Here is a 19,371-nt window from a genome sequence, read left to right on the forward strand (position 1 = left end):
GGCTGGCTGGTGCAGTAATTTTGTTTAGATTGCTCTCAACACAGAATTATTTCATAAAATTAATGAAATTTTGAGGATTTGTTAACAATGGACCTTTATTACATTAAAAAATACTTGAAGCAGTCTTTGTTGTAAAGTTCCACACCACAGTCTCTTCCCATGATTTTCCTGCAGTTCTGTATCAAGAGACAGCCTGAAATTTATGTGTACATCTTCCTTTAATGACTATAAAGAATGGATGCATTGTTCACTGAAATATTCAAAGACTTTACAGATGTTTGCACGTATTATTTTACTCATTTTCTTATTTCCACAAGAACGTTTTGTAGTTCCTAATTCCTCCCAGCTCACTCACTTCTAGACGAAGATGTTGTTAACAGTACATCTTCATAGTTATCCCTATGCTTCACTCAGGAATTAGTGTTGTCCATCATCAACAGATATTACAGCAGTTCTGTTTTACCTCTGGTACTTCAACTGGCAAGTATGTGGCCATGTTACCATCATGAGCACATACTTTGGTTGAGGGATTCAAATTTAAAAAGAGTCCCGACTTATTTTACTAGGTATTTTGATCTCTTATTCAATATATAAATTCATTTCCCTTTCCGTTTTGTCAGTCTTTGACCTTTTCCCTTGTTCCATTTTTTACATTTTTCTCTATCAGGCCTTTTACCTTATATCTTTATTAGCCAACTTATGTGACCTCCATCTCCAGAAAGTGCCATGTGTGTGACACCACTACAGTGCCTTGCAAACCACAAATCAGGAGAAGGCAAATTTGTGCCATTATAAGTTATCTACTTTTGTGCTTCTAATCCTTAACTCTAATGTAAGACTAAGTAATGTAACATTGATATATTTTGCACAGTTACATGTATTATTTAAGTATTTTAGCTTACAAGTATGTTGTATAAAAATTTCCACATGAATAATATATCTTTCAGAGATAATTTAAATGTTGTGATTTCAGGCACTCTTACTTCTGATACAGCTTACAAAAGGAAATGCCAACATCCAAAAAATAGTAGCCTTCGAGAATGCCTTTGACAGATTGTTTGATGTTATATCAAAAGAAGGGTACTCTGATGGTGGTATTGTTGTTGAAGATTGTCTGCTATTGATGTTAAATCTTCTGAGAAACAACACATCAAATCAGAATTTTTTTAAAGAAGGTCTGTAATTTTCAATGTTGTTTTTATTTCTGTATCTCAGGTATTACTCTGCCCTTTCCCATATTTGCTTTGGGAATAATCCTAATTTGCATTGGGAATAATCATAATATGTTGTTATGAAAATATCTGCATGTTTGCTAGCTGAAATCCAATATAATGAGAATATCGAATTTCTTATCTCTCTTTATACAGATTTTGTGTAACTTAGCGAGTTGTTGTGCTGTCATATACTTCTTTCACATGGCCACGGATAGATGGTACAAATACCTATGTTAGTAGAGGTGAGCAGTAATGTTTAGGAACTGGACAAATCATTTTGAAGATGGGAGAATATCAAGTAAGCTTCATGTTATGTGTGCAGTGGATACAGAATGGACAGAATAGATGAAATTACTAATAAAACATAATTAAAGCACATGTAAAAACCAAACAAGTGTTGCTAGAAACAAAGTTTCTGAGGAACTTAATAGCAGGATATAGTACAGTGAACGAATTGATGGTAAGCTTACATTTTCAATAGTTTCTGTTTTGAGGGTCTATATGAAGTGACCATTTTCTAAAATATTTACTTCTGACATCCTTTATTGATACAGAATTGAAGGAGACAGTTTTTTCTCCTTTTGTAATTTCTTTGCAATGTGAAGGAACATGATTTCATTGAAGCCAACCTAAAAGTCATACAATATATGGAGTAGCAACATTTGAATTCTTTGCCATTAAATATAGCAACTGGAGTCTGCTCATAATGTTATGGTCATTGTTTCCTAAGATGCTAAGAGGTAAAACTAATCTGTTTTGAATGACCTTCCTCCCATCGAACTATAAATGCAGTGCTTAACAAGTTCTGTTATGATTTACATGGAAGAAATAATACAGCGCTAATTTGTTCTTGTATTTTACCAGAGAGATAATTGAGATCATTGCAATTTCAAGGAGGAATAGACATTAGGCCTTTAGGAAGTCAGTGGTGGATGTACAGAAGTAAGTGTTTTGTCTCTACAAGAAGCTGCAAAGAAGACTGTAGAGAATTCTAAGTTTCCAGAATGTTGGCCAAGAAAATTTGCAAACACGTGGAGGCTGTCCGATTTATTTATTTATTTATTTTTTTATAGTCCAGAGCAGCACACCCGTTTTTATCAATTCATTAATTGAAATTGTGAAAAAACTGAAATAATGTGCCCATTAAATGTGAGCCCTACATGCTATAAGGCCAAGGGGTTATCTACATAAAGCTGGGGCAGCTCAGTTTACTTTAATTTCTTCTAATTAGGGATTTTGTAGGAACAGCTTTAGTATGCATCTCACATCCAAGCAAAACATATAAAATCATGTCTGAGTCTCTACCCACAATGCTACTTAGCTATGCCAAGCATAGCCTAAACAGTCGAACAATGGAAAGTCCAAGTAGGAATATCAACAATGTACGAAAAGACAGATTGTTACTCACCAAAAAGAAGACATATGAAGATGGTATCTTTTCTTTCCTACATGTCCAAAAGACGGGGACAGTTGAAAAAGTGTGCCCCAACCTGGACTCAAACCCAGGATCTCCTGCTTACATGGCAGATGCTCAATCCGTCTGAGCCGCTGAGGACACAGAGGATAGTGCGATGCAGGGACTTACCTCTGGCACACTCCCCATGTGACTCACATTCCCAACTTACTGTCCACACACTACATTTGTAGTGCCCCTGCCCACTATACTCATTACTTGCGGCTGTCAATCTACAAATTCCCGTAAGAGTTCGGGCAATGTGAGTGCATCCGCACTGAAGAAGATCACTGGCCGGTTTGCCTTATCTATATGAAGATGGTATCTGTACTTTGGGACATGCCCCATCTGCAGTATCTCCCACGACATTACCTTTCAAAACGATAATACCAAATCACTTGTTGCCTGTGCTGTCCTGACGTTACTGACAAAGATCACTAGACTGTTCTACAGATCTCTCATCCATTGAAAATATCTGGTCATTAGTTACCGGGAGACTGGCACACCATCACTCAACTCCCCAGTCACTGCACAGATACTAGAACATACTGTAGGGGTGGCGCTCAGACAGGCTGTGAGCTCTGACGTTACCATGGATGGTCCCATTATGCTGCACTGTGCTGGAGCTTTTAGCTACGTAGCATGCACACATTTAACTCGTATGCAGTTGTGGATGTTGTCATTGTTAAGATTTATATTAGTTAAGCTGTTATTTTATATTGTCGGCACAATACTAGCGTAAAGCTTCCAAACATCTTTTTCAAATTTTGTTGATAACTTCAAACTTTCAAAACACTAAGGCTTAAATCAATAAAACCTGGTGGAACACTAAATTTCCTGAGTCATATTTTTAATAGTGATTTTACCAGGAAGAAGATACTGAAATAAATTTCTGACCCTTTATAAGATAGGGAACATAAAGTGGCAGCCTTTGCAATTTCTTCAGATGATGAGTTAGTACACTATTTTTCCATAACCACTTGTTGACAGTCAGAAAAAGAGCCCTGAATCATTTTTTAAACATGAATTAACTTCATGTAACTCAGCCGTACATTGTGAGAGACGATCCTGTAAATCTTCATTCTTTTGCCTAAGGTCTTTTATTTCTGTTTCCATAATTTTTAATTGTTGGCACAAGCACACATCGTCGTATTTGCAGCAGTGTTTGTTTTAATGGTTAATGTTTTGTCTGGTAGTAATTTTTTTGGTTGTTGGTAATGTATTTATCTGTACAATATCTTCTACTTCTTTAGGGTAGCTTCTTTTTTTCCCCCGCAAATATTTATCAAATTATTGGGCTCATTACTATGCCATAAATAAATGCCAGAGGATGGTAGATTTAGAGTTGAAACAGCATCAGCCTTGAACTTGATTGTCAAAGGAATGTTCAACAGTTCACTTTTCAAATCCCTTTCAGAATCCAAATCGATGAAATATATTGTGCAGGTACAAGCATTTTCAATTAAAAATGATTCTGTATGTTTACAAACATTCATCGATTATCGTTATCGTTTTGTCTCTTTGTTTTTAGGAAATATATGAAACTTAATTTCTAACTTATTTTGTTTTCTGCTGTGGTTGCTGCAATTGTCGATCACATGGAAAACCATTATTTATCACTTAAAACATACTCTAAAAAATCCCTCAATAGACTGACAATTATGGCCTAACTCTGAACTCAATCTCCACTCACTAAGAAAAATTCACACTGCTGTAAACAGCCTTGTTTTCACTCGTAAACACAATTAAAACACAATATGTTGTGGGAGCTGCGAGCTACTGAGTGCTGGTTGTGTTCAGTCTGACATCAGGGCTTGCTACTGTACATACACCTCATGATCTGCAATGTGTATTCTGCACTATCCTTGGGCCACCATGATTGGTGAAGAGTATAGCAGCCATAAAATTGAAGTAGAGTGAATGATGTTCCTGTACCTAAGCTCAGTTCGATCTGCCCAGTTGGGTTACAGGTACTGTTGCTGCCAGAGTTAGAGTTGGGAGCTCTGTGACTAAATTTCACTTCCTGTGTACTCCCAAAAACCACCAACAAATTTAAGCTTGTATTATTCCTATAATACTGTTTTCTGCAAACTTTCATGAGAAAGTTCAAGAAGAGATAGACCAGTTACAGCGTAAGGATGAGATCAGCTAACACAGCAGTCTTCTTATTGTATTCAAATGTAATTTAAATGGTTTGTTTATTAAGGTTCTGTTATTCCCATCACCCTTATGGGAAGGGGCAAAATACATTTTCTAAAACTGTTGCATATTGTTGTTGTTGTTGTTGTTGGTGGTGGTTGTGGTGGTGGTGGTGGTGGTGGTGGTGGTCTTCAGTCCAGAGAATGGTTTGATGCAGCTCTCCATGCTACTCAATTCTTTGCAAGCTTCTTCATCTCCAAGTACCTACTGCAACCTACATCCTTCTGAATCTGCTTAGTGTATTCATCTCTTGGTTTCCCTCTATGATTTTTAACCTCCATGCTGCCCTCCACTACTAAATTGGAGATCCCGTGATGCCTCAGAACATGTCCCACCAACCGATCCCTTCTTCTAGTCAAGTTGTGTCACAAATTTCTCTTCCCCCCAATTCTATTCAGTACGTCCTAATTACACAGTTACATGATCTACCCAACAAATCTTCAGCGTTCTTCTGTAGCGGACCACATTTTGAAAGCTTCTATTTTCTTCTTGTCTAAACTATTTATCGTCCATGTTTGACTTCCATACATGGCTACACTCCTTACAAATATTTTCAGAAACAATTTCCTGACACTTAAATCTATACTCGATGTTAACAAATTTCTCTTCTTCGAAAACACTTTCCTTGCCATTGCCAGTCTACATTTTATATCCTCTCTACTTCGACCATCATCAGTTATTTTGCTCCCCAAATAGCAAAATTCATTTACTACTTTAAGTGTCTTATTTCTTAATCTAATTCCCTCAGCATCACCCAATTTAATTAGACTACATTCCATTATCCTCGTTTTGCTTTCGTTGATGTTCATCTTATAGCCTCCTTTCAAGACACTGTCCATTCCATTCAACTGCTCTTCCACATCCTTTACTGTGTTTGACAGAATTACAATATCTTGGCAAACCTCAATGTTTTTATTTCTTCTCCGTGGATTTTAATTCCTACTCCAAATTTTTCTTTTGTTTCCTTTACTGATTGCTCAATATACAGAATTAATAATATCTGAGAGAGGCTACAACCCTGTCGTACTCCTTTTGCAACCACTGCTTCCATTTCATGCCCCTCAACTCTTATAACTGCCATCTGTTTTCTGTATAAATTGTAAATAGCCTTTCGCTCCCTGTATTTGACTCCTGCCACCTTCAGAATTTGGAAGATACACTCCTGGAAATTGAAATAAGAACACCGTGAATTCATTGTCCCAGGAAGGGGAAACTTTATTGACACATTCCTGGGGTCAGATACATCACATGATCACACTGACAGAACCACAGGCACATAGACACAGGCAACAGAGCATGCACAATGTCGGCACTAGTACAGTGTATATCCACCTTTCGCAGCAATGCAGGCTGCTATTCTCCCATGGAGACGATCGTAGAGATGCTGGATGTAGTCCTGTGGAACGGCTTGCCATGCCGTTTCCACCTGGCGCCTCAGTTGGACCAGCATTCGTGCTGGACGTGCAGACCGCGTGAGACGACGCTTCATCCAGTCCCAAACATGCTCAATGGGGGACAGATCTGGAGATCTTGCTGGCCAGGGTAGTTGACTTACACCTTCTAGAGCACGTTGGGTGGCACGGGATACATGCGGACGTGCATTGTCCTGTTGGAACAGCAAGTTCCCTTGCCGGTCTAGGAATGGTAGAATGATGGGTTCGATGACGGTTTGGATGTACCGTGCACTATTCAGTGTCCCCTCGACGATCACCAGTGGTGTACGGCCAGTGTAGGAGATCGCTCCCCACACCATGATGCCGGGTGTTGGCCCTGTGTGCCTCGGTCGTATGCAGTCCTGATTGTGGCGCTCACCTGCACGGCGCCAAACACGCATACGACCATCATTGGCACCAAGGCAGAAGCGACTCTCATCACTGAAGACGACACGTCTCCATTCGTCCCTCCATTCACGCCTGTCGCGACACCACTGGAGGCGGGCTGCACGATGTTGGGGCGTGAGCGGAAGACGGCCTAACGGTGTGCGGGACCGTAGCCCAGCTTCATGGAGACGGTTGCGAATGGTCCTCGCCAATACCCCAGGAGCAACAGTGTCCCTAATTTGCTGGGAAGTGGCGGTGCGGTCCCCTACGGCACTGCGTAGGATCCTACGGTCTTGGCGTGCATCCGTGCGTTGCTGCGGTCCGGTCCCAGGTCGACGGGCACGTGCACCTTCCGCCGACCACTGGCGACAACATCGATGTACTGTGGAGACCTCACGCCCCACGTGTTGAGCAATTTGGTGGTACGTCCACCCGGCCTCCCGCATGCCCACTATACGCCCTCGCTCAAAGTCCGTCAACTGCACATACGGTTCACGTCCACGCTGTCGCGGCATGCTACCAGTGTTAAAGACTGCGATGGAGCTCTGTATGCCACGGCAAACTGGCTGACACTGACGGCGGCGGTGCACAAATGCTGCGCAGCTAGCGCCATTCGACGGCCAACACCGCGGTTTCTGGTGTGTCCGCTGTGCCGTGCGTGTGATCATTGCTTGTACAGCCCTCTCGCAGTGTCCGGAGCAAGTATGGTGGGTCTGACATACCGGTGTCAATGTGTTCTTTTTTCCATTTCCAGGAGTGTAGTATTCCAGTCAACATTGTCGAAAGCTTTCTCTAAGTCTACAAATGCTGGAAATGTAGATTTGCCTTTCCTTAATCTATCTTCTAAGATAAGTCATAGGATCAGTATTGCCTCACGTGTTCCAACATTTCTACGGAATCCAAACTGATCTTCCCCGAGGTCGGCTTCTACCAGTTTTTCCATTTGTCTGTAAAGAATTTGTGTTAGTATTTTGCAATCGTGACTTATTAAACTGATAGTTCTGTAATTTTCACACCTGTCAACACCTGCTTTCTTTGGGATTGGAAGTATTATATTCTTCTTGAAGTCTGAGGGTATTTCGCCTGTCCCATACATCTTGCTCACCAGATGGTAGAGTTTTGTCAGGGCTGGCTCTCCCAAGGCTATCAGTAGTTCTAACGGAATGCTGTCTACTCCTGAGGTCTTGTTTCGACTTACGTCTTTCGGTGCTCTGTCAGACTCTTCACGCAGTATCACATCTCCCATATCATCTTCATCTACATCCTCTGCCATTTCCAGAATATTGTCCTCAAGTACATCGCTCTTGTATAGACCTTCTATATACTCCTTCCACCTTTCTGCTTTCCCTTCCTTGCTTAGAACTGGGTTTCCATCCAAGCTCTTGATATTCATACAAGTGGATGTCTTTTCTCTAAAGGTCTCTTTAATTTTCCTGTCGGCAGTATCTATCTTACCACTAGTGATGTCTCTACGTCCTTACATTTGTCCTCTAGCCATCCCTGCTTAGCCGTTTTGCATTTCCTGTCGATCTCATTTTTGAGATGTTTGTATTCCTTTTTGCCTGCTTCATTAACTGCGTTTTTATATTTTCTCCTGTCATCCTAAATTCAGTATCTCTTCTGTTACCTAAGGATTTCTACTAGCCCTCGTCTTTTTACCTACTTGATCCTCTGCTGCCTTCACTATTTCATCTCTCAAAACTACCCATTCTTCTTCTACTGTATTTCCCTAATGCTGTCTCTGAAACTCTGTACAACCTCGGATTCTTTCAGTTAACCCAGGTCCCATCTCCTTAAATTCCCACCTTTTTGTAGTTTCTTTAGTTTTAATCTACAGTTCATAACCAATAGGTTGTGATCAGAGTCCATATGTGCCCCTGGAAATGCCTTACAATTTAAAACATGGTTTGTAAATCTCTGTCGTACCATTATATAATCTATCTGTGAAACCTTCCAGTGTCTCCAGGCCTCCTCCATATATACAACCTGCTTTCATGATTCTTGGACCAAGTGTTAGCTATGATTAAGTTATGCTCTGTACAAAATGTAATATTTATATAGTACATTAAGTGACAGTAATCTAAAACGTGCTATATTGGATGTTCTTTATAATTGTCAACAACATGGCAGGATGGATTATTGTGGCCAGACCTCATACCACCCAATTTTTCCGACAGCCCATAATAGTTCTTTACTACAAAAGAGTGCCCATCTCAAGATATGTAAGAAATATTTTTATGTTGTAGATCAAGAAAGACCTCTGTAGTTTACATAGTAAACAGATAACTTATAATTAGAAAGAGATTTTAAACTGTGGCCTCATACCATACCTTACTGCACTTTGTAACAACTACTGTACAACATGACAAGGAACAGTATTTTTGAAATTTGCATTGGTTGTAGTAAAATCTTATTTTGATGACAATAGATACAGTTTTATTTATGTTATTTCACACTGAAGACAGTTTCATTGCCTTAAAATGCTTTTGTTTCAATCTTATTTTATTGCTTTTTTATGTATATAAAACTATGAGAAATTTGTCAATTGGCAGGAAGCTACATACAAAGACTTGCACCCATGTTTTATTTACCTGCTGAAGGGGATGATACAGTATGGAGTCCTCAAAAAGTCAGCAACGTGCACTGTATGTTGCAGGTGAGAGTCCATTCAAATAGTAGTTAGATGTCAGAAGTAATTGTCACAATATGTTTTTGATATCATTCTGTTCAATTGTAGGTTTTACGGACATTGGTAACGCCTGGTAATCCAGCTCAGGTAACCACTTCATCTCAGAAGACTATGAAGTCCTGTGGGCTGTTAGAAAACTTGTGCAATATTCTGATGGCAAGTGGTGTTCCGGCAGATATTCTTACTGAAACAATCAACACAGTTGGAGAAGTCATTAGGGGTAATATGAGCAACCAGGAATATTTTGCCAATGTTCTGGCACCTTCAGCTCCTCCAAGGTGGGTGTAATTTAAGATTTATGTAAATAGTTGTTTGTTGTTTTAGTAACAGTTAAAATTAGAATTTAAACCAAAAAAAGAAGTTTCTAAAAAAAGTGTTCACTAAAAAAACTCAACCAGCTGCTTTATAGCTTCTTAGTGAACAGAAAGTATATGTTTTGAAACTAAGCTTGCAGAGTTTCAACTCTGAAAACATTAAATATTCTTCTTATAGTTGCGGATTCTTACCATTGGGTGAAATTAAATTGTTCACCAGGCTGGAAACCATGGTTTCTCTGTGTCTTGTTTGTTAAATATGCCTATGTATGGTAAATGTCTTGTTTCAAAGGCTGTGTATTTTACAAGCATATGTACTGACAAGACAGTGATATTCCACCCTCACTCCTCATAATATTTGAACTCCTTGTGGTATAGGGCTCGAGTGACCTATCTCTTTAGCCCTTTGCAATCTCTCGCAAAGAAGTAGTGAAATATTGCCCTAAAACTTGGAGTACTGATTTCTGTTTTAAGTGCTTTTGATAGCAGTGCTAAAATACATATTCATCTTCATAATTATGCAAAGTTTTAATTATTTAGTACTGATATAATTGTAATATCTTCATAGAAAACTATGTGGAGTTGTGTACAGGAAGTTCCAATATTTATCTCCTTCGTTATACATTATTGTATAGTTGAACTATTTCAAGAAAGAAAATATGATCCAAACAGGCTGTGATATATTTATTGTCCATGTGATTAGCTAATTTCAACTGTAAGTAATTTTCAAGCACTTATCACAAACTTCAGGCTTCACATTTCATTTGATTAAATAGTAAGAACATATCTACAACTACATCTATGCTCAGCAAACCATCGTAAGGTGCATGGCAGTGGGTACGTCCCATTGTACCAGTTGTTAGGTTTTCTTCCTGTTCCGTTCATGTATGGAGTGCAGGAAGAATGATTGTTTGAATGTGTCTGTGCATGCAGTAATTATACTAATTTTATTCTAACGATCCCTATGTGAGTGACACGTAGGGGATTGTAAATTATTCCTAGAGTCACCAATTAAAGCCAGCTCTTGAAACTTTGTTGATAGGCTTTCTTGGGATAGCTTACACCTATCTTCACGATTCTTTCAGTTCAGTTCATTCAATATCTCTGTGACACTGTCCACAGATTGAAGAAACCTGTGACCATTTGTGCTGCCATTCTCTGTATACATTCAATATCCCCTGGTAGTCGTATTCGGTACGGTTCCAACACACTTGAGCAGTATTCTGGGGTGGTTCGCATGAGTGACTGTAATCAATCTCCTTCGTAGATTGATTGTACTTCCCAAGTGTTCTACAAATAAACTGAAGTCGATCACCCACTTTACCGATGACTGAACCTATGTGTTCATTCCATTTCATATACCAACAAAGTGTTACACACAGATATTTGTACGAGTTGGCTAATTCCAACAGTGACTCATTGATATTGTAGTCATAGGATACTACATTTTTTCGTTTTTTGAAGTGCAAAAATTTTACGTTTCTGAACTTAGCAAGTTGCCAGTCTCTGCACCTTGTTGAAACCTTATCAAGGTCTGACTGAATATTTATGCAGCTTCTCTCAGAAGTCATTATAGATAACTGCATCATCTGCAAAAAAGCCTGATTTTAGTATTCATATTATCTAAAAGATCATTAATATAAAACTTGAACAGTAAGGGTTCCAACACGCCTCCCTGGGGCACACCCGAAGTTGCTTCTACATCTATCGATGACTCTGCATTGTAGATTATATGCTGTGTTCTCGCTACCAAAACGTCCTCAGTCCAGTCACAAATTTCACTTGATATCCCATATGTTTGTACTTTTGACAATAACTGTAGATGTGGTACTGAGTCAGATGCTTTTGAGAAATCAAGAAATACAGTATCTACCTGATTGCCATGATCCAAAGCTTTCAGTAAGTCATATGCGAAAAGTGCAAGTTGGGTGTCATATGATCAATGATTTCAAAATCCTTGCTGATTGGCATTGAGGAGGTCATTCTTTTCAAGATACCTCATTATGTTTGAGCTCAGAATATTTTCTAAGATTCTACAACAAATCAATGTCAAGGATATTGGACAGTAGTTTTGCGGATCACGTCTACTACCCTTCTTGTAGAAGCGTGTGACCTATGCCTTTTTCCAAGAACTGGGCATGGACTTTTTGTTTAAGAGATTTTAAATGGTTATAGTTAGGAGGGGGACTAACTCTGCTGTAAATTCAGTATAGAATCTGACAGGAATTCCATCAGGACCTGGAGCTGTGTTCAGTTTGAACGGTTTCAGACGTTTCTCAACTCCACTGACACAAATAATTATTTCATTCATCTTTTCAGTGGTATGAGGATTAAACTGTGGCAATTCTCCTGGATTTTCCTTTGAAAATGGAGTTAAGCATTTCACCTATTACTTTGCTACCCTCAATTTCAGTTCCTGTCTCATTACGAGGGACTGGACACCAACTTTGGTGGCACTGCCAGCCTTTACATATGACCAGAATTTCTTTGGGTTCTGTGAAAGATCACCTGGCTATATTCTGCTGTGGTAGCATCATATATTGCTCTCTTGACAGATAAATGCATTTGACTCAGCTTCTCTATCTAGAGCCCTGCACTTTGTTTTACACCTATTATGCAGTAATCTCTGTTTCTTTAGAAGTTTCTTTACAGTGACTGTATACCTGGTAGTTCCCTCCCATTATGAACTTTTCTACTGGCTACATATCTGTCCAGTGCATGATCAACTATTCTTTTAAACTTGATCCATAGTTCCTCTACAGGTTCCTTACTGTGCTGAAAGTTTAAAGTTCCTCATTGAGATATATACTAGGGGAACATGTCACTTTCACATACATACAGCACAAATACAATCCAATGGTTCACTAGATTACTTTCATTAGTTCTGCCCCTCAGAGGCTCAGCATTTATTTGCTAAGTATGGGCTTGGCGACCCCGGGGTTCCTGAGCTGGGGACTGGTAAGCGCCACCAGCCGTCTGTCACCATAAGCTCTTGGCATGCTTTAGTGACCGCCATGCAGTGCAGCGGAGGAGCATCGTGTGTTCTGGAGAACAGGGGTCTTGGCTTCACTGCCTGGACTATGAGGCGCGCGCACACACACACACACACACACACACACACACACACACACACAATATATATAACCTCGACCTCAAGGTGTGCTACGTGCTGATGAGATGAATGGCTGTTGGAGGTAAAAGAGTCTCTTAGCGGGCAACCTCTGGGGCACCTACTGCCTACCCCCCCCCCCCTTTCTCCAGTTGTGTAAGGCTTGCTCAGGCATGCAGGGTTCTGGCCTAAGTCAATGGTTGTTTCCCTAGCACCTCGTGGGATCCCTATGGAACGGTCTCATCAAACTACTACTCCTGACGGGAGGGGTGTACCATCAGGTAGTACCTTCACCCACTCATCAAAGAGAGCTCAGTTGGTTAGTCCTCCCAAAAAGTAGTCTCAGAATCGTAGTAACAGGGCATTAGTGTGACATAACACTTTCATTGTAGTCAAGCGAACAGGGGGAACCTTTGAGAAGGTCTCCTCTTGCTATATTCATATGCCATTGGAAGGTATTGCTGGATCTTTAAACAGTGTCAAACGACTTCATAATGAAACACTTTCAGTTGAAACTACTAATTGAACCCAAATATTTAAGCTCCTGGGATGTAAGGTGTTAGGTGATTACAGAGTCGAGTCTGAGTTGCATAACACCCTTAACTTTAGTAAAGTTGTGGTTACCTGCTCCGATATAATGGAGGTGGACCCTGTGGAGTTAGGTGAAGAATGGAAAAGTATGGGCGTCATAAAAGTGCAGAACTATATGAGGAGAATCAGTGGCAAATTGGAAAAAATCGGCAACATTTATTCTAATGGTTAGTACTCTGGAATTACCTGAACATATCCGTGCAGGCTATATCTGCCTTGAGGTTCAGCCATTTATTTCTAGCCCAGTGCAGTGCTACAAATGTCAAAGATTTGGCCACATCACTAATGGGAGGGCTACGTGTGGCAATTGTGGAGGCTCAGCCACGAATCGGGCAGTTCTTGTAAACTTCCTCCGAAGTGTGTAAACTGCTCGGGGGATCACTCCATGTGGAGCAGAGAGTGTGAGGTTTACAATGAGGAAAGGAAAATTCAAGAGTTGAAAGTCGAGAGGTGCATACCCTATGGTGAAGCTAAAAAAGCTTTCAGAGCTATGCAATCTCCAGTTTTTGCTACTTCTTTTGCATCAGCCCTTAAGATGCCAATCGCGAAGTGTGATGCCTCCATGCAAACTCAGACCACAGATTCAAGTACGGGCACATGCACTTGTCTCGAAATGCTCCACTTGAAACAGAGGTAATTTGGAAGTGGCCAGCAATTGGCTTACCACCTAAGCCACATATGATCTAAGCCAATACTACTACTCACCATCAGAAGCCAACTAAGCCATCCCCACAACCCAGGCAACCATTTCCTCCCATCGGTAAAGAAAAATGTCCTTCAAGAAGTAGTTCCCAGTCCAAGAAAGCAGTAGTTAAACCTTTGGATTGGCAAGCTCTCTCCCTCTCTGATGAGGACTATGCTCTTGAGGATATGGACTTCCAATCGGAAGAACTGGAGAGCCAGGACCTGGCTAACAGTCCCCTGATCGCCCTGGTAAATCACTACCTCAGAGGGAGAAAGAAAAGAACAACCATTGCTAAACAATGGCTTCCACAGGTACTTTTGCGTGCCAGTGGAATTTAAATGGATAGAGCTCACATTTGGAAGAATTACAGCTCCTGGCCCAAGAGAAACCGTTCTGCATCTGCTTACGAGAAATGCATCTTAAAGTCACCAACACACCTGCACTATACAGGAAGGACAATACTACTGGAGACAGGGCTAAAGGTGGAGTGGCTCTTTTTATTGATGAGAGATGCCACTCCTCTCCTGTCCCTCTTCCCACGACCATGCAAGCAGTTACCGTGAAAATTCTCGCACCCTTTAACATCACAGTGTGTTCTTTGTATCTTCCACATAATGATGCTTTGGATACAGACATACTGGCAGAACTCTTTTGGGCACTCCCACACCTATTCCTCCTCGTGGAGGACTTCAGTTCACACAATGTGCTGTGGGGCTCAGCTACCATTTGCTCCAGGGGTCGGATGAGCAACTCGTCCATTCTGAGAATATATGTCTTCTGAACATCGTCCCCCCCAGGGGCTCAGCATTCAATTGCTGAGTACGGGCTTGGCGACCCCGGGGTCCTGAGCTGGGGACTGGTCAGCGCCGCCAGTCTCCTGTCTCCGTAACCCCCGGACATGCTTCAGCGACCACCGTATGGCGCGGCGGTGGAATGTTGTGTGCTGCGGGGAATGGTAATCTTGGCTTGACCGCCTGGATTGCGAGGAAGGACAACCTCTATAAAAACCCCTCAATCTTCCGGTGTGCTCCGCGCCTATGAGATGCATGGCTGTTGGGGTGGAACAGTCGCAAGCGGGCAACCTCTGGGGCACCTGCCGCACCCCAGTTGTATAAGGCTTACTCAGGCACGCGGGGCTCTGTCTGAGCGGACCTTTCGTTCCCTAGCTGCTCGTGGGACCACAATGGACCCTTCGCCCTTTACGTTTCCCCCTACCAGTGGATTGGGTGGGCCACTGGTAGGAAAACACACCCAATCGAAAAAGCGACTTCGTGCTGGGAGTCCTCCAGCGCCTGGTGTTACTAGAGATTTATCAGACTGTCGTAACAGAGCACATGCTGATATCCAGAATGTGTTTTTGATTGTTAAACGGAAGGAAGGTAGCTTTGAGAGAGTTTCACCCTTTTACATCCACAAGGGTCTTGAGGGAATTGCAGGAACACTGAAATCTGTGAAGCGTCTGCGCAATGGGACTCTGTTAGTTGAAACTTCTAGTTCCCGTCAAGTCACTTCTCTTAGGAAAGCAACCTGTCTCGGAGAGTACGCTATCGAGACCGAGCTCCACTCCACTTTGAACTATAGTAAGGGTGTTGTGACATGTAGGGACTTGGTGGATATCCCCAAGGACGAGTTGAAATCTGAGTGGGCTGACGAAGGTATTGTCGATGTGCAGCATATTATGAAACGAGTCGATGGTGACCTAGTCAAATCCGACTCGTTTATTCTCACGTTCAATTGCCCGAGACTCCCGGAGCATGTTAAAGCGGGTTTCTTACGTTTGCCAGTACGGCCATATTTCCCCAACCCAATGCGCTGTTTTAAATGTCAGCGCTTTGGGCATACTACGTTGGGGTGCAATGGGATAGCCACTTGTGGTAAATGTGGTCAGCCTGCCCATGAAGGAGCCGATTGTTCATCGCCTGTGAAGTGCGTGAATTGCTCTGGGAGTCACCCTGTCTGGAGCCGGGTCTGCCCCATCTACCTCGACGAACGTAAGATCCAGGCGATCAAAACATCTAAGCGCATCCCCTATGGTGAGGCTAAGAAGCTCTTTAAGGCCATGCAACCTCCTGTGTTTACGCCATCTTTCGCTTCCGCTCTGAAAAAACCGGTACAAATGGCCACTGTTGCTACGCAAACGGAGGTTGCTAGTGTTAGCACTAATACCTGCGTTTGCCAGTGCACTTGTGCTGCTGCGGTTGTTTTGCAACCTGCGGCTCTCCCCGCAACGTCGGACAAGGCTGTGGTTGCTGACATCGGAGTACTTCCTGCCTCTTCCCATATGGCGCCTTCTGCCACGGCGGTTACAGCTCCACCTGCTGCCAAAGCTCTGCCTTCTCAGCCCCCCAAGAAAAAGACGCCGAAGGTGAAGGTTTTGCCACCTGCGGAGACTGGTCAGGGTCGGTCCGATGACGAGGCCATCGTACTGTCTGACATTTCCCGTGGGTCGTCATCGGAGCTGATGGACGTTGATGTCGACCGGGGGCGATCTTCTCGCCCCAGGAATAAATCTCCGGCCAGTACGGGCTCTCCTCCAAAACACAGAGGCAGGGTGAAAGTTCAACCACCCTGATCACTGGCTCCCATATTACAGTGGAACCTGAATGGGTTCAGGACGCATGTGGCCGAATTACAACTCCTTGTACGAGAGTGCCCTTTGTGCTTATGTCTCCAAGAGACACATTTTCGGGCCACTGATGCTCCTTCTTTACGGGGCTATACCGTATATCGGAAAGATGATCTGACGGGGGAAAGGGCGAAAGGTGGTGTTGCGGTTTTTGTCCGTGACATGCACCCCTCATCTGAGCTCCCTCTCGTTACAGACTTGCAAGCAGTTGCAGTTGACCTTCTCGTGGGTCGGAGGCTCACGGTCTGTTCCCTTTATTTACCACCTCAGGTTGCAATAGACTCTGAGGCTCTCACAGACCTTATTAGCCAACTCCCCCGCCCATTTCTTCTTCTGGGGGACTTCAATGCTCATAATGTCTTATGGGGCTCTTCGACTACTTGCCCCAGGGGTCGCCTTCTGGAAAACCTCATGATGTCTGAAGAACTGTGCCTCCTGAACTCTGGTGCTCCCACTCATTTCTGTACTGCTTCTGGGTCGTCATCAGCTATTGACCTTTCCTTTTGCTCTCCAGCACTCGCCGATTCTGCTCTGTGGGAGGTTGCTGCAGACCTCCATTCTAGTGACCACTTCCCCCTTTGGATTCGCCTCCTGGATGAGGCTGTGGTATTACCAGTGCCGCCCAGGTGGCACCTCTGCAGAGCTGACTGGACACTTTTCGGCCGACTGGCTGTTTTGGAACACCGTGCCAGCATCCACGAATGGGTAGACCATGTTACAGCCGTGATCTCCCATGCTGCTGACTTATCAATCCCACGGTCATCCGGTCATCCCAAGAGGCGTCCTGTCCCTTGGTGGACCACTGAGTGCCGCTCAGCTATCCGAGCCCGCCGTGCAGCTTTGCGCCGCTTCAAGTGCCGTCCCTCCGCTGACAATCTTGCGGCCTTTCGGGTGGCAAGGGCCAAGGCGCGGCGAGTGATTAAAGAGAGCAAACGACGGTCATGGCAATCGTTCCTGAACTCCATCTCCCGCTCCACTAGTTCTACAAAAGTATGGGAAGCCATCAGGAGGATTTCCGGGAAACGCAGCCAACTACCTGTCACGGCATTGCTGCATCAGGGAAGTCTTCTCACGGCGCCGAGAGACATTGCCCAGACACTGGCCATGCATTTTGCGGCATCTACCGCCACTATTCACTGTGATCCAGATTTCTGCCGCTACCGCACTGCCATCGAGAGGGCTCACTTGGACTTCCGGTCTCCAAATTCTGAGCCCTACAACTGCCCCTTCACAATGTGGGAACTGGATTCGGCGCTGTCTGAGGCTCATGATACAGCGCCTGGCCATGATCAAATCCGGTACAGCATGCTGAAGCACTTGTTACTGCCTTCCAAGGAAGTTCTCCTGAATTTTTTTAATATGATTTGGTTATCTGGCACGTACCCTGACTCGTGGAGAGAGGCGATTTTCATCCCCCTCCTGAAACCGGGGAAGGACCGAACGCATCCCAGTAGTTATCGCAGTATTGCTTTGACGAGCTGTGTCGGGAAGACGTTAGAACGCATGGTCAACCGTCGCCTGGTTTGGCTGCTCGAAACCAGGCAGCTCCTTAGCCCCTCGCAGTGTGGCTTTCGGAGATATCGTTCAACTATAGACAACTTGACCCTGCTTGAGGCGGCCATCCAGCAGGCCTTCCTACGTAACCAGCATTGTCTCGGTGTCTTCTTTGACATTCATAAGGCGTATGACACTACTTGGCGCCGCCATATCCTCAATCAACTCCACGAGTGGGGTTTTCGTGGCCGTCTCCCGATCTTCATTCGGTCCTTTCTTTCCCACCGCCTCTTTCGATATAGGGTTGGTAATGTGCTATCTGATTTGTATGTGCAGGAGAATGGTGTTCCTCAGGGAAGCGTTTTAAGTGTCACCCTCTTTGCCGTCGCCATTAACAGTATCACGTCCACTATCCGGAGTCCTGCCCAATGCTCCTTGTTTGTGGACGATTTTGCTGTTTTCTGTTCTTCCTCCAGTCTTGTCACTGCTAGTCGGCAGTTGCAGCTTACGATACAGCGATTAGAGACATGGACTGCGAAGACGGGTTTTACCTTTTCTGCAGACAAATGTGTGTGTGTTCATTTTAATCGTTCTCGACGTCTTTTTACCTCCCCTGCACTGCGTCTGAGGGACACCATTCTTCCTTTTAGCGACACTGTGCGGTTCCTGGGCCTCATTTTTGATTCCAAGTTGTCGTGGTTGCCTCACCTTAAAGACCTCAAGGTGCGGGCCCTGAAGGCACTGAATATTTTGAAGTGCCTGAGCCATCGGTCCTGGGGAGCAGATCGGGCGCGTCTGCTGCAGTTTTATAGGGCTTGCGTCCGATCGCGTCTTGACTATGGTTGCACCGTGTATGGGTCAGCAAGGCCTTCGTATCTGAAGATTCTTGACGCAGTACACCATGAGGGTATCAGGCTGGCCACTGGTGCCTTCCGTACCAGTCCCATCCCCAGCCTGTGTGCTGAGGCAGGGGAACCGCCGCTCGCCATCCGGCGGAAACTCCTCATGGTGCGACGGGTGTGTCAATTCCTTGCCTGTCCTACCTCCCCTGCGTACCCTACCGTTGCCCGACCGCCTCTGGAACGTCTCTTTTCCTGTCGTCCCAGGGCAACGAGACCATTTGGGATTCGTGCCAAACATTTGCTTGAGTCCCTTGGTGTGGAGCGTGTGCCCCCCC

General features: G+C 43.5%; 1 protein-coding gene across 2 annotated transcripts in view; it reads left to right on the plus strand.

Annotated features, from left to right (window-relative positions):
• Positions 1-19,371, plus strand: part of LOC126237101 (general vesicular transport factor p115) — a 232,124-nt gene that overhangs the window by 102,264 nt on the left and 110,489 nt on the right. For both annotated transcript variants that reach the window (XM_049946909.1, XM_049946910.1), the window contains exons 5-7: positions 974-1,175; positions 9,239-9,342; positions 9,424-9,653. In XM_049946909.1, the coding sequence (XP_049802866.1) occupies positions 974-1,175; positions 9,239-9,342; positions 9,424-9,653 (536 nt within the window). The remainder of the gene's footprint in view (positions 1-973; positions 1,176-9,238; positions 9,343-9,423; positions 9,654-19,371) is intronic.

The sequence above is a fragment of the Schistocerca nitens genome, chromosome 2, assembly GCF_023898315.1.
Source record: "Schistocerca nitens isolate TAMUIC-IGC-003100 chromosome 2, iqSchNite1.1, whole genome shotgun sequence".
In the NCBI taxonomy this organism is placed as follows: Eukaryota; Metazoa; Arthropoda; class Insecta; order Orthoptera; family Acrididae; genus Schistocerca; species Schistocerca nitens.